General features: G+C 37.4%; 1 protein-coding gene across 2 annotated transcripts in view; it reads right to left on the reverse strand.

Annotated features, from left to right (window-relative positions):
• ppp1r37 (protein phosphatase 1, regulatory subunit 37) overlaps nt 1-15,136 on the reverse strand; it is a 63,801-nt gene extending 48,665 nt beyond the window's left edge. Inside the window, exon 1 of one of the 2 annotated variants that reach the window (XM_079619950.1) lies at nt 13,621-15,136. In XM_079619950.1, coding sequence (XP_079476076.1) covers nt 13,621-14,224 — 604 coding nt within the window. In that variant the 5' untranslated portion in view covers nt 14,225-15,136. The remainder of the gene's footprint in view (nt 1-13,620) is intronic. The other variant, XM_079619951.1, reaches the window with a different exon arrangement.
• Nucleotides 15,137-15,880: the final 744 nt, after the last annotated feature.

The raw sequence follows: 15,880 nt of genomic DNA on the forward strand, positions 1-15,880 counted from the left end.
TGCTGTGAGATTTAATGTGTTTTACCTTAAACATAAAATAACCTGATCCTGATTGATCAAAAAAAAAATCTGTAGGATGCATCAATAATCGTTTTATCATCTGAATCGAATCATGAGCTGCCTAGAGATTCCCAGCCCTAATGGATCCGCGGAAACGACTAAAAATGCGGTATTATGCAGATTCGGTTCAGTCGAGGTGCATCGGTCGAGCTGCGCCCCGTCCCACTGAGCTCTCGGAGGACTTCGAGACGAAGCTGAGCTGAGCCTGAGCGGGGGTCAGATCATTGTATTGTGCAGCCATATTTCATAGAGTAACTTTAGTAACCAGATGTAATGCAAAATATATATCACGTTCATCAGTGACAGATTAAACAATTTGAACTCTAAAGTTTGGGAACATTTCAAAAAGGCATTAAAACTAAATTCTTTGCAAATCTCTTTAAACCACACCACACTATCCGATCCATTCAAACGCATACTTGCACATACTTGCAAGTACACACCGGTGATGTAAAAGCAGCAAACATTAGAGAACTGGAAGCGCTTGTGAATTGTAAAGGCATTCTGAATACACTGCACCCTTTTTCTTTCTGAGCAGATGTGTCGATCACTTGGAAATGCGATCCGTTGTTTCAACAAAATCAGTGCATTTACACCAAACCCAACGATTTTGAAGGACATTGACAGGAATGTTAAATGCTCTTGATGACAACTTTGAACACAAAAGCTTGTCCTGGAGCAAGCAGTTAAAGCTAACCACAGAATATCAATTGAAGTTATGTGCCACTTTCCTGTGAAATACATCCCTGAAATTCTCGGGAATAGTCTACATCCCTGCCCTGAAGCTTCTGAATATTAAAGGAACAATACAGGTGAAACTCGAAAAATTAGAATATCGAGCAAAAGCTCATTTATTTCAGGAATTCAACTTAAAAGGTGAAACTAATATATTAGGCTATATAGACTTAAATGCAAAGCGAAATATTTCAAGCCTTTGTTATAATTTTGATGATTATGGCTAGGGCTGCACAATTAAAGGAGTCATAACCTAGTATTACCTTGGATACACGCTCTATTATAGTCTTTCAGGCCCTTCTAAAAAAGAAAAGTGAAAAAAAATAAACACAGAGCTCCTCTGACCCTTATTTCTGAAGGCATTATTGTCTCGCGAGATCTGATGCGATATTTTGGCTGTCGTGGACGGTCATTTTAATAATGCAAATGATGGGCGCGTTGATTGGTGGCAGGAAGGAGGGGGGTTGACACCGCGGGTAACTTCATCAGCATGTCATTCCAAAATGACATCATGGCGCAAGTTGTGAATGAACCCGACTGGCCACGACCTACGGGATTCAACCGTAAATGCACGAGCCAGACTCTGAACCTGAGCTGGAAAGGGAAGATGAGTCGATGGAAGGACGTCTAAATCAAGATGTCTCTGAATGGTAAAGACAATCATTTTGACTGAGACATACATTATACCTTTTATTTAATGTAGATTACATTAACGGAGATGTAGTCTAGGCTACTTTTTTTTAATCAGCTTACAGTGGTTATTGAGATCAATGTTTGCTATCATGTGGTGTTTTTGCCTTGTTTCACGTTGTGGTTTTTTAGACATTCAAATTTGTGAACGATTCCGGTGTAAAATGATTAGCACAGACACCTAACGTTAAGCCAGTGGGAAGGGTTGTAGGAACCGCGTCATTAAAAATTAATTTAATCCACTGGTCCCTGACAGCTTGGTCCGTTCTTGGGAGAGAAAACACATTTAAGTTACATGTTGATTCTGGCAGTCAACAACAGAGTGACTCACGTGTGCACTACGGTTCTGCATCTCTCTCGACTGAATATGAGGGGGAGAGGGGCGGGGCTTCCTGCAGCATAGGTCTGCGGTGTCCATATATGGTGTATCCGGCCCTGTCTTGACGTCAAGACGGGGGAGAAATTAAAATCTCGTGTTTGAGTGCGCGTGCACGTGGGCTGGTTTACAAACCCAGGGGTAAACAAACGCTTCACTTTTAAATATCAGCTTCCCGGCCAGTGTATAATCGTTAGGCAATCATAACATGCATTGATTCTCGTGGAAAAGTGAAAATTACAGGTCATGACTCCTTTAATCGAATTTTAATCACAATTACGATTTTGGCTTCCCACGATCAAATTTGCATGATCGTGCGATATTTTAAATGCGTCATTCTGTTCATAGAACGCTCCATATGAAAGTTTTTTTTTTTTTTTGCAAAGCCAATCTAGCGCTGGCTCCATGACGAGCCAATAATCAGAGTTGTTCCCTGCACCGCACAGCTTAGTTTCTAGATGTAGAAACTAGAATGTTTTGCCGGACTAGACAAAAGCGAAGCGAACTGGGCGAGATGAGACAGAGTGTGTCTGCGCGCGAGCGATAGTGCGCGAGAGAGACCGGTCCGAGTGTGTCTGCGCGCGAGCGATAGTGCGCGAGAGACTTCAAATAACAAGAGACTTTTCAAATAACAATGACAGAATTTTATTCACTGACATCGGGATCCCGCTTACATGGCTACCTTCCAAATAAATCAATAATTTGACACAAAATATTGATTTAAAAAGGAATGTATTGATTTAAAAACGATTGTATTGCTTCCGTGTCCATGACAACGCTCTGTTTTTCATGGCAACGGTGTGTTATCAAGAAATAACCGACTGCATTCTACATTAGAATGTAACCAAGCCATGTAATAATAGGTAATAATAATTATAACAGAAGATAATATCTCTAGTCTATCCTAATAATTATTATAAATACAATGTATATAAAATATAAATACAATTTAAAATATTAATCAATTATTTTTATTTATTCTGGAGATGCACTGAATTTTGGTGAATAAGAGGACCCATTTTATTTTGATGCACACATTTGTACATTAGCAGGAAATGTAGCACAATATGGATGTAAAAAGCAGTTATAATTAGCCTATGTGACAAATCAACAAATAATCGTGATAATTAATCGTGATCTCAAAATTGATCAAAATAATCGTGATTATCATTTTGGCCAAAATCGTGCAGCCCTAATTATGGCTTATAGCTTATGAAAACCTTAAATTCAAAATTAGAATATTGTGAAAAGGTTTTCATAAGCTGTAAGCCATAATCATCAAAATAATCAAAATTATAACAAATAAAGCCTTGAAATATCTCACTTTGCATGTAATGAGTCTATATAATATATTAGTTTCACCTTTTAAAGGTGCATTAAGCAACTTTTCATGTTAAAAATACCCGTTTTCTAACCTATACATGCTTAAACAATTGCCTGATGGGCTGAATGATCTCTGATCACTGAGATTGTCTCTATAATCCTGTAAAGTAAAATAAATAAGAGGGATTCGGGCCGAATTTTAGACTGGGCGTGACGTCATGCGCGTTCACGGCACGCTCACATAGCTATGTCTGGCAGGTTTGTGTATTCGCCGGCATTCTCCGTAGAAGATGGATTGTAAGAGACCTGCTTGTAGTTCATTTCAAACACCAACGCAAACTCCACGTAAGATAAACAAAATACAACTTTTGTCTAGTGAAACCAAAAGGACCAAATTGGACTCAATAGACAGGCGTCGGAATAAGACGAGAGTAAACATATAATAGGGAAGGCTTTCAACAAATGGAGAGATCTCCGGTCTGCTCTAGGGCTCACACGGGATTTATAACTTTATTACCTCTGAAGACATTATGATTGTAAACAAAAGATTTGCGGCTGATGCTCCTTTGGTTATGAACAGTTATGAACAGCACGTGCTCATGCATGTGTGGTCCAACCATGAGCGTGCACATCTCTGGCTGCAGTTTCGCTTGCCGCCAGAGGTGGCATAGTTCTGCAAAAACTCAGAATGTTGCGCTATGCACCTTCAAGTTGAATTACTGAAATAAATGAACTTTTGCACCATATTCTCATTTTTTGAGTTTCACCTGCGTAGATAAGAATTTTGTATCAAAATATCCCAAAACAACTTGCATATTTATTTATAATTGATTAAATATTAAGTAAAATAAATAAATAATATTTAGGCTTTATCTCGGCCACCCTGCTCTCTAATACATATCGGCATCGGCCATCAAAAAAACAATATTGGTCAACCAATAATCAAGACGGCACATCACACAAGTTCAAAGAAGTGAATCCTTCTGGCAGAACGATAATTAGGTCTCAGAATACAGATTCTTTGAGAGCTCAAACTTCAAACTGTAAAGTACAGCAAGTACTGGTCTTCCTCAGAGCGAAGATAATGACAGCTCCCAACTCGGCACTGCCGTCTGATAAGGATGAGATGTAAACAAACGTTAAATGTTGGCAATTAACGTGAGGTGCTGTCAGCAGACAGAATCAAGCCCCTCGGGGTATGAGACAGAAACACTCGCACACTTGAGCAAGACTGCATGCTGTCCTCCTTTCCCATCAGACAAGCCCAGACATCACCAAGTTCATTTCCTCTGAACAGCAGGCCTGAGGCTAAACGTAGTTTTGGTAATGCGCACTTTTGGCCCTGTAGATACACTCATTTGTCCAGTAAAGTCCATCAGTGGTCTGCTTTTTCTTCTTCGCACATCACATGTCTCATATTTCAACTCAAGCATGCTCTTCACTGACACCGTTATGTCCTTGATAAACAAGAACACAAACTTTTGCAAGACCTTTATTAGAAGCAAAACTGTTAATTTGGACAAATGATGGAACTGAGAGACAGTTGTCACTTGTCACAATAATGAAGGCATGGGAAAAAGTTCCCAAGATCTTTATAAAGTGACTGTAATAATATAAAGAACGGACCCCTTAACATTAAAGCGATCTCTTGAAAAGTTCTAGCCTAGAAGTTTAATAAAGATCCAATGTTTCAGACTCAGCATAAAATTGCTCCCAAAGTTGAAATACCACAGACCAAATGAGATTGTGTCATAAACAACAATCTCCTCCGTAAGCCTCCCAATAACTCACAGACCAACAAAGCGTAAAAAATGAAAGCAATCTTCTATTCCTAGTACCTCTTTGAACTCATTGCTATTGCCCTAAAGTTGCAGTGACAACGAAAATCAGACTTTTATAATAAGGAAGGCCAATCGCTTGGGTTGGTAAAAAAAGGATGTGATATTTTCATATTCATGATGAGAAAATGCTTTACAGGATTAGTTCACTTGCAAAAAAAATGTGCTGATAATTTACTCACCCCCATGTCATCCAAGATGTACATGTCTTTCTTTTTTCAGTCGAAAAGAAATTAAGGTTTTAGAGAGGAAAACATTCCAGGATTTGTCTCCATATAATGGACTTCAACGGCAACCAACGGTTTAAAGGTTCAAATGTGAGTCTCAATCATGAGTCTCAATGCAGCTTCAAAGTCTCGACACGATCCCAGTCGAGAAATAAGAGTCTTATCAAGCGAAAGGATATGTCATTTTCGGAAAAAAAAAATTATTATATACTTTTTTACCACAAATGCCCGTCTTGTACCGTCTCTGAGATGCGCCGTGCATTACGTCACCACGTTGGAAAGCTCACGCAAGACATGTTTACAAAGCGAACGGGCAAAGATTCAGATTCAGATTCTTTTATTAAATGCCATGTCAGCATTCAAAGCTATTTTCATGGCAAAAATTTAATTACAAAAATACAAATATCATATAAATATAATAAAAACAGAACAGACAACAAGTCATTATACAAGATTTTTTAAATTAACATATGATAAAAAACCCAAAACCTTTTCAGGCATAATCTTATTAAATTTATCCTTAAGTGAAGTAACTTCATAAACGAGCATTCTGCTTGTATAAAGTCCAGGACAATCCAATAAAATATGTTTGACAGATGAGGGAATTTTACAAAACATGCATAAAGTTGGGTCTTCACCTTCAAGCAAAAAAGCATGGGTCAAACTTGTGTGACCCATACGACCTCTGGTGTAGACCACTTGATCAAGTCTAGCTTTAAAATTGATAAAAAGTCTGTTTGTAATTTCGAACGGGCAAAGACTAATACACGTACCAATAATGATATGCACACGTAAGGACCATTTTAAACAATAAACTGACACAAATACATATAAATATGTGTCATTCAAAATACATACATCATACTTGTAAACACTGGGTCGGTACTTCTGACTACGTCTTGCGTGAGCTTTCCAACGTGATGCGTGGCGCATATCAGAGATGGTACAAGACGGGCATTTGTGGTTAAAAATTAGAGGTCGACCGATAGTGGATTTTACCGATAACGATAGCTAGGTTGGGCCATACTTGCCGATAACCGATTAATGAACCGATAGTTTTTAAAATTGATACTGGATAAAAACAAACATAACACTCCAAGTAAAACAGTGCTGAACTATATTATAAAAATAAAAAAAACTGTATTGAACCATGAAAACATGCTAAATGAAATAAATATATAAATGTGAATAAATATTTAAGTCAATAAAAGACATTAATTCAAACTGAAACAAAAAGTAATACTCTAAATAACAAATAAAACTAGTTACATTCAAAATGTAACTATTTAACTGTTCTTTTCAAGCCAACTTAATTAATAAAAAAGTAACAAAATTTGTATTAAAGTGAAGATGAAAAAAATAAATAACCGAAATCGAATGCTTTTCTGATTCGTTTATGTTTATGTTTCTGTCGGCTGTATGAACATATCAGTTTGCTTACGTCTCTAGCTTTAAATATGCAACTTCTCTGCATATTTAATGCATAAAAGTGACCAGCTGGATATGAACTAATGCAAATAGAGGTAACAATTGTGACATTAAACATTCGGGTGGGACTTACGTTTATGTTTGTCAGTGTTTTAACGCTTGAGGTACTACTAATGTTAGCGTCCTCTCAGCCTCGAAGGCAAACAAACATACTGTTGTGCTGTTCTTTCTCTACTAATGCAGCATTTAGTCAACAAATTAATCACTTTATAATGATATGACAAAATGTACTGTATACATACATTTGAGGTGTCGGTGCTTTAAACGCGCATCTGATGTCAGCGCTCTCCACGCAGCATGTGCTCTCAGTGCAGCACGCAGAATCACGTGTCGAAATAAACAACACGAGGCACGAGTTTTTATTACACCTCTAGAGGCCGCTCTTGTACTGCATCATGCCAGCAGACCCTTCTCAGCTCTCATGTGTAATGAATGACAGCGTGCGCTTCTCAGCCGCTCCAGGAATGGACGCAACCAGGAAAAACTATCGGTATATATTTTTGCCGATAACGATAGTTCCACCAGTCAACAATCGGTGCCGATTAATCGGCAAAACCGATGAATCGGTCGACCTCTATTAAAAATATATCATTTTTACTTATTTGTAGAAAATGACCGATCGTTTTGCTAGGTAAAACACTTATTTCTCGACTGGGATCGTAGAGCCTTTGAAGCTGCATTGAGACCTATGATTGAGACGGACATTTGAACCTTCAAACCGTTGGTTGCCATTGAAGTCCATTATATGGAGAAAAATCCTGGAATGTTTTCCTCAAAAACCTTTATTTCTTTTCGACTGAAGAAAGAACACTGCAAAAAATGCCTTTCTTACTTAGTATTTTAGTCTTGTTTCCAGTCCAAATATCTAAAAATTCTTAAATCAAGATGCAGATGAGTAAAATTACATAAGATATTAAGTCTTGTTTTCTGGGGAAATAAATCAAAATTAAGTGAGTTTTTGCTTAAAATAAGAAAAATTATCTTGTTTCTGTTTGAATTAAGATTATTTTTCTTACCCCATTGGCAGATAATAACTCACTTAATTTTTATATATTTCCCCAGAAAACAAGACTTAATATCTTATGTAATTTTACTCATCTGCATCTTGATTTAAGAATTTTTAGATATTTGGACTGGAAACAAGACTAAAAAAAATACTAAGTAAGAAAGGCATTTTTTGCAGTGAAAGACATGAACATCTTGGATAGCATGGGGGTGAGTAAATTATCAGCAAAATGTTTTATTTAATCAGATAAAAGTAAAACTAAAACACACACACACACACACACAAAAAAAATAACTTTACAATGGAGCAAACCAAGCAAAAATAAATAAAAATGCATGGTTAATAAAAAATTAAGGGGCTAAAGCTCTGGTCCAAACTTGACAAAAGTACTCTTGCAATAAATATCATTCAAAAAACTGATTGATATTTTTCTCCCATGTGTCAGATCTGCACGAGGGGCCCAGAGCTGCGGCTCTCAGGGGTCAGTAACATCTGAGCGATGCGTTCAAAAATAGATCTTCACACCACCTCATTCCAGCGGACCTCAAAGTCATTCACACAGCAGTGCCACAGTGTGTGTGTGTCGAGAGAGAGAGAGAAAACACACCCACGCCCTTCCCCTCTAGCTAAGACACATCAAAAAGGACCTGAATGAAACCATCAGCAGCGCTTAAAAGTGTCAAATCTCCCTCAGGACAAGAGTAGATTCAAAAAGCGAATAGGCTATCTTTAGATAGATATTATCTGTTATGTCACATTTATTAAATGGATTATAATAAAATAAGCAAACAAAACAAAAAACAGTAGAAACTCAAAATGGGAGCAGCAGTTGCAGGAAGCAGGTTTGTGTCACATGACAAGTTTTTAGACCGGGATCCTGATTAATGATCAATCAGACGGCCAGGCTTGAGTGATATCTGCCCTATAAGCCTCGGGGACATTTAGAAACATCCCAATCCAGGAACTAGCCAAGGTGAATAACATGAGAAAATCATCATCCATATATAAATCATGGATATGAAACATATTTGGTCGTATTAATTCCTACTAAATGAACGCAATGAAATCTTGTGACAATGGCAAAAATAAATTACCTGGAAATTACTACAACATAACCATCCATAAATGCATAAACATACAGAAGTGTTGCATATGATAAAAAAAATATTTAAAAAACTGACCCGTTTAGTTTAACATTCTCACTAGGGGTGTAACGATACCTTCATTTCACGATTCGATATATATCACGATACTGAACTCACGATACGATATTATTGCGATACTCCCAAGACATATGATAAAAGGTTAACAAAAAATGTACTGTTGATTAAAATGCTAACTTTGAAATTACATTGTGGGTTTAAAATGAACAGGTTTAGACTTGGTGCTTGTAATTCAAGGACAATGGTGACACCAGAATAAAAATATTCATGATTCTGAAGCTGACCATTGCATTATTATACATTATAATCAACATTATATAGTAGTTTAATGTAGTACTGACACTAAAACTCTGAAAACATGATTTTTTTCTTATACAGTAATTTCTATTTTGGGTGAACTATCCACGATACATATTGTCACTATCCACGATACGTATTGTTGCATTTTTGTATTGCGATATATTGTGGCACGATATATTGTTACACCCCTAATTCTCACTGATACTTCCAAACCTATCAATTCTATTACCTCATCTATGTTAGGAAAGCATTATCTGTTAAAAATCAGCATAAATGCACCAATATTTAAGTTTACACAACTAATCAAATGTTTGGGGTCAGTAAAATATAGATATAATTAGTACAAAATATTTCCATTTCAAATGCTTTCTACAAAAAAGCATCACAAGCGCTTCAATAAATTAAAATAGAAACAGTAACAGTTATCTTAAATTGTAAAAAAAATATACATAGCCTATATATATATATATATATATATATATATATATATATACACATTTTACTGTATTCTAGATCAAGTAAAAGCAGGCTTACTAAGAACAAAAGACACATATATATATATACACACACACACATAGCCTATATATATTTACACGTAGGGCTGTAAACGATTAATCGTGATTAATCGAATCCAAAATAAAGTTTGTCTTTACATAATATATGTGTGTATTGTGTATAATTATTTTGTATATATAAATACACATACATGCATGTATATATTTGAGAAATAATTGCATTTATATACTGCATATATATTTTTATATGATATATTATATATAAATATAACTAACTATTTTATATATAAATAACACATTTTTCTTAAATATATACATGCATGTGTATGTATTTATATAAATACAAAATAATTATACACAATACACACATTATGTAAACACAAACTTTTATTTTGGATTCGATTAATCGCGATTAATCGTTTACAGCCCTACATATACACATAGCCTATATATATAATCTTACAAACCGTAAACTTTTGATTGGTAGAGTAAAAATTTAGTTTATAACTGATCATTTTTTATCAGAAGTTTTATTATAAACATCCCTAACATTTGTTAAAGTCCCCCTGTAGTCAATAATTATATCCATTAAAACTCCTCTTTGATCACCAAAATGATATTTAAAAAAAAAAAAAAATTCTTCATGCCTTTGAATAGCTTGAATGTAACAGTCTTGCCTCATTTAGTACAAATGGTTCTATGAATATGCCAATGAACCCCGCCTCCGCTCACTCACAGCAGCTCAGAGATCCACTCGTTCACGATTTCAAACCGTGTTTTTGAGACTGTCTTTTGGTTCTCTGCCGTTTTAAGGAGAAAATACACTGCAAATCTTTTGACTTATGAATTTGAACCGGTTAAAAACACCACATGGACATATAAACAAGATTAAAAGCTTGATTTTTGCCACAGGGGGACTTTAAGTCCTCATTGTAAACACAAATAAAGAGAACAAACAGCTTGGTTTCAACTCGGATCTACTAGCTCTCTCATGAAGTCAATGATAGGAGAGAAACACAAACACTAGTGTTTCCCAGAGACCAACAACTCAGGGTCAGAGGAAAGGGTGTAGGAAACCAAGCTACAAAAGTAGGAAGTTCAACCTCAGAATATAAGGAAACTATAGAGTGAACAGTACGGTCAGGTGACCTAAACTACTTCCTCATTCCTAAATAACAAAGAGAACAATGTGTGGCTGTGAAATAAGAGCTGCCAACACCTGTGATATAAAAGCTACCGTTCTAAGATCAGCTTTAATGCGATCAGGGTTCACTCACATGAGTAATTAAACTAACTAGTAGTTACTCCATTGCAATTCACCGTCTAAGTCCAATATTTTGCAAGGACAGCGACCAAGTACACTGTGCTCTGCTCAAAGTCATAATAGTGGCGGAGCAGGATCGGGATTGCTGGAAATCTCAACGGACAACATTACTTGGAAACTAACCAGCTGATCAGATACCTGAACATTACAGGCTATTACCACAAATATCCTGGGATAACTGCACTTAGATCCTTTAAAATGCACATAAAACTGTCTTTTCCAGAATAGGTTTAAGTAATGAACACTAAGATACCAAATTACACAATGCTTTTGCTTTAAATTAGTAAACACTACTAATGATCTTTCAAACGATGTTGGCTTTTAATGCATGTAACACTTTGCAACAGCGTTAAAGTTGGTTAATAAATTACGTATCATGGACTAAATGGTAGAATTTATTAATAAAGGGTTACAAATGAATAGGCTACTATTGTTCATTGTAAAGTCATGTTGGTTCATAATACATTAATGTTCACTTAAACAACATGAAATGTTAAAAACGTGTCAGTATATGTAGAAGAAATTAGCATTAACCAAGATTAATACTATAAAAGTGTTGTTCATGTTAGCATATATATGTGTTTTGTACATTTTTCCAATATAAAGGTTCAGATTTTATGCAGTCGAGTCAATATTCATATTTGAAAATCAATTACATAGCCTACATTTTCACCATTATATGTAGTTAATTTAAAAAGTATACCAGTTAGTTAAAGCTCAAATCAAGTGTCTTTGACAGACTTGAGTCTAAAGCCGCGTTTCCACCGAAATTACCCGGAACAATTTGTACCAGGAACTTTTTTCCCAGGAACTTTTTTTGCCCCAGGTCAGTTGCTTTCTGCGTTTACACCGCGGTCTAAAGTACCGGGAAGATTATAAACATGCGCGCAACTGCTCCCCCCAGTCTGCGGCGGACAGTAATCAGTTTTGAGCGCCACATTTATAATAAGTATGGAGGAGATTCTAACTGTGCTGTAGTTGTGTTTGTGATGTATTGTGGACATTGACCGTGAGACGGCTGGGACGAACGCGCAGAAAATGTCCTGTTACACAAATAAGCTTAATAAAGCCTGAACCTCGTCGTCGGTCCAGCTGTTTTTTTTATTTTTTATTAAATATTTGCAGACAGACAACTAATGCATGAAGCCACGAACCGCAATAGATTTAAAAAAAAATAGAATAGAATGCTGCGTGGAGTCCTCCAGTCAAAATGCGGCGTGAACACAACCAATCAGCATGTTCAGCGCACAAGTCCCACCCCCGAAAGTTCCTGAACTTTGAAAAAGTACTACCTCGCCAGCAGGGACTTTCTGAGGGGGAAATATTTACCTGGAACTTCATTTAGACCCTGGTTCCTGCGATGTAAACACACCGAGTACCAGCCCAAAGTTCCTAGTTCCTGGGGAAAGTTCCCGCGGTGGAAACGCGGCTTAAATGAGTTATAGATTGGAAGGAACAACATCAAAACTAGCCTAAATAAAGTACAATAACAAATATTTGTAAATATGTTGAACCTTCCTTTATACTGTGACACAACTAAGTAAACAAACAGCAGCTGTTAGACAAAACATTGCATGTATTGTGTCTCGACGGCTTTGTTGTTTTAATTGTTGAGTTTCCGCAGACACACGACACACACGACACCTTGACCAGTGCGATAAGCAAAGGAGATTCCCTGCAGGGTAAACACAGACACACCTCAAAACCCTTTGGCCTAGAAAGCAAAGAACAAGGCTGTTATATTTCTGCATAACATCAGACACATCGCAGCCAATCAAACCAAACAATGCGAGGTACCCTGTTTTTACAAGAGATGGACCGGTCCTCTGTCTACAAGATGCTGAGATCTCTACACAACACCGTCTGGAAGAGTTGGAGAGGTTTCTCCATATCTGTGAGACATGATGCCTGAGGCTCAGAGACGGATCGCAAAAAGCTTTCTGCAGTTGTTATGGAGCCGTTGAATGACCCTGGAGGACTTACGGATCAAATGTCACATGGATCACGGAGTCTTTCAGGAAAAAGGAGCATGACAGGTAACAGGAGCCATGTTCAAAGCCTTGGCTTCAACTCAGCAACGTCGGAGCACAATTACGCAAACCTTCTAGACAACCATGCAAGAAGCCGCAGGAGATGAACTCTGGATTTGAGATGCGACTTCATATTTGAGGGATCAAAATAACCAAATAGCCCAAGAACTGCAATCCTACGTTCATCTGATTATCTGTGAATCCGATTGTATCGCAAGTGTTTTGGTCTGATGTGTGTGTGCAGGTTTCTATGACAAAGATGTTGCATTGGAAGGCCTACAACACAACGGGGTTCGCAATGTTTTTACAATATGACTTCTACGTCTAATAATAAATCAGAAATGTTGGCAGGCGCAACATTTTTAGGTGTGTGGAAATGGTCGACTTGCAGTGGCTGGTGAAGACAGGCTGAAACGGATTAGGATTTCAAACCATATATAGCTTTAAAATTTGGATTTGTGTGATTGTTTTGCTAAATACGTTCAGATTCCAATCGGATATGCACACAAATCACGACTTGGGTTGAGGTTTAAAGATCCACTTACCGTGTCTCCAAGGGTCCTTCGGCTCAACGGCACCAGAGACGATGTCCTCGTCTGACGGAAAGGTCACTCTCTTTGACCCGTGCTTAATCCCAACCCCCTCGTCCGGTGTTGTAGCCGAGACGGGCACGTCGTCGTCCCTACGTTCCTGCGAATGCAGTTCTATCACTGATATTTGAGAGATAACACTAGAGGCACTTTCCTCGCGTTGAGTCTGGGCCGCTGGTTCGAGCTCCAAAACCCCATTTTCGTCGAGACTTAAATCGACTCCAATGTCCATCTCCCCATCATCTGCTACATCACCACCATCTCCATCAGAACAGTTGATCACTGGCGGTTCCTCAAACGGGCTTAAACTCTGTTGCTGGTCACCGGCAGAACCATTAAAGGGGTCGGCGGACACTGCAATGGATCCATTGTTTTTACTATGCGGTGCTTTGAGCTCTGTGGGACCATCATCTATTAAATGGATGTCTTTTAACCTGGCCAGGACGGCAGCGTCCCGTTCCCCTTGGTCTCCATCCAACGTGTCACGGGGAAGGATCTCTGGTGATATAGTGTTGTCAGGCACATTGCACAAATCTACAGCTTGATCCTCGCAATTCATCTTCTCATTTCCAGGGCGCTGGAGAACACCACTGCCCGTCGAACACTAAAAAAACGATATAAGTTCCCTCAAACACATACAATGCAGTTCAATTGCAGGGAGAAACCGTTCAAGATCTCCTTAGTGAGTGCATCACTAACTAAAAGTTCACATCATAGAAGCGCCTGTATTTATACTTGTCTTATTTATGCGCCTTGATGCATTCATACATCGCTGTAGTCTTGATTTTTAAGGGTTGCATCAGGAAAATCAGTATCTATGTGCTTCAATCGAAGTTGTAAACACCTACAACACCTTTCACATTCAAAATGAATCAGTTTTAGCCGCATTAAAAGTCTCAAATGCACTTCATGTTGACATTATCAGCAAACATTGCATTTTTAATGTCCCTGTGCACCATTAATACTGTTAATTTCCTCTCATCGCGTTGAAGAATACGTTAAGCACTGATAGATGCATTTAAAGCAAGTATAAACAAGTCGTGGGATGATGAAGATTATGCTGATGAAGACCAGGCTTTCCCGACTGGCCTGCTGTCCTACACCAAGACGGATAAAGTACTAAAACGGACTCCTTAGGTCAATCATCTAAACGTTTAACGCTCAGGTCGTGTTTTTAAGCTGTCAAGACGAGGAATCCTGCACTGTCACTTTCCGTGTCGCAGTGAACACGAATAAACACAGGCGTCACAGTCCGGAGCGCGCGCTCATCCCCCAAAACCGCCACGAACCGACTCGTTTTCTCCGTTTAAACACTCTATTCCGGTCGCCTTGTATGAACGACGCTTTTCACATCGCCAAAACGCACCGACAAGCAGAAAAAGAGAAAAATATCGGCCCCGTTGAAGCTCCAGTCCGGACCGACTGTGTATGTGTGTCTGTTGACTGTTCGGAGATACGTCATCATCACCCCGGTTGGAAACGCCAGCGAGGATTTCAGCAGACGCACTTTCGGCGCTTCAACTTGAGCGTTTTTAATTTATTAAGGAAATGCCGGTAAAATTATAGAGTTTCTCATGTGTGGTGTTTCTTTGGCAGATTTTCATTCGCAGCAATTGCCTTTGTAATTTATCCAGATTAGTATTTATAATAAATCACTAAATAAATCTCAACGAATCAGTTGACGGTTGTTCCAAACAGCTGTCACGTTGGATGGTTTACGTCGCGTGCCTATGGTCGCGTGTTACATAGAAAAATGTATAATATATAAACGTAAATAAATATATATCTTGCATAGTTATTCAGTCTATTTTCCTAAATACCATCTACATAGGAAAATGAAACTTTGCAGATCAAGTATTTCATTTAATACGTCGAAAATATGTTAGTCTTTTAATTAAAAACACAGAAATATAATTATTTTCTATGCCAATATTATGTGTTTTATATATATATATATATATATATATATATATATATATATATATATATATATATATATATATATATATATATATATATATATATATATATATATAGCCTTTAGTCCTTTACTGTCTGGAAAACACACTTAATGTTATATTTATATTTATTTATTTTTTATTTATTTAATTCTGATGACATTCTGCACTACACTAAATTTCGTCCAATCACATGCTTGCTACAGTAAGTTTGCCCCTCCCCTAACACCATCGCAAAAGGGTTTAAAATGCTTCCC

Source organism: Phoxinus phoxinus, assembly GCF_949152265.1.
Source record: "Phoxinus phoxinus genome assembly, chromosome: 8".
NCBI lineage: Eukaryota > Metazoa > Chordata > Actinopteri > Cypriniformes > Leuciscidae > Phoxinus > Phoxinus phoxinus.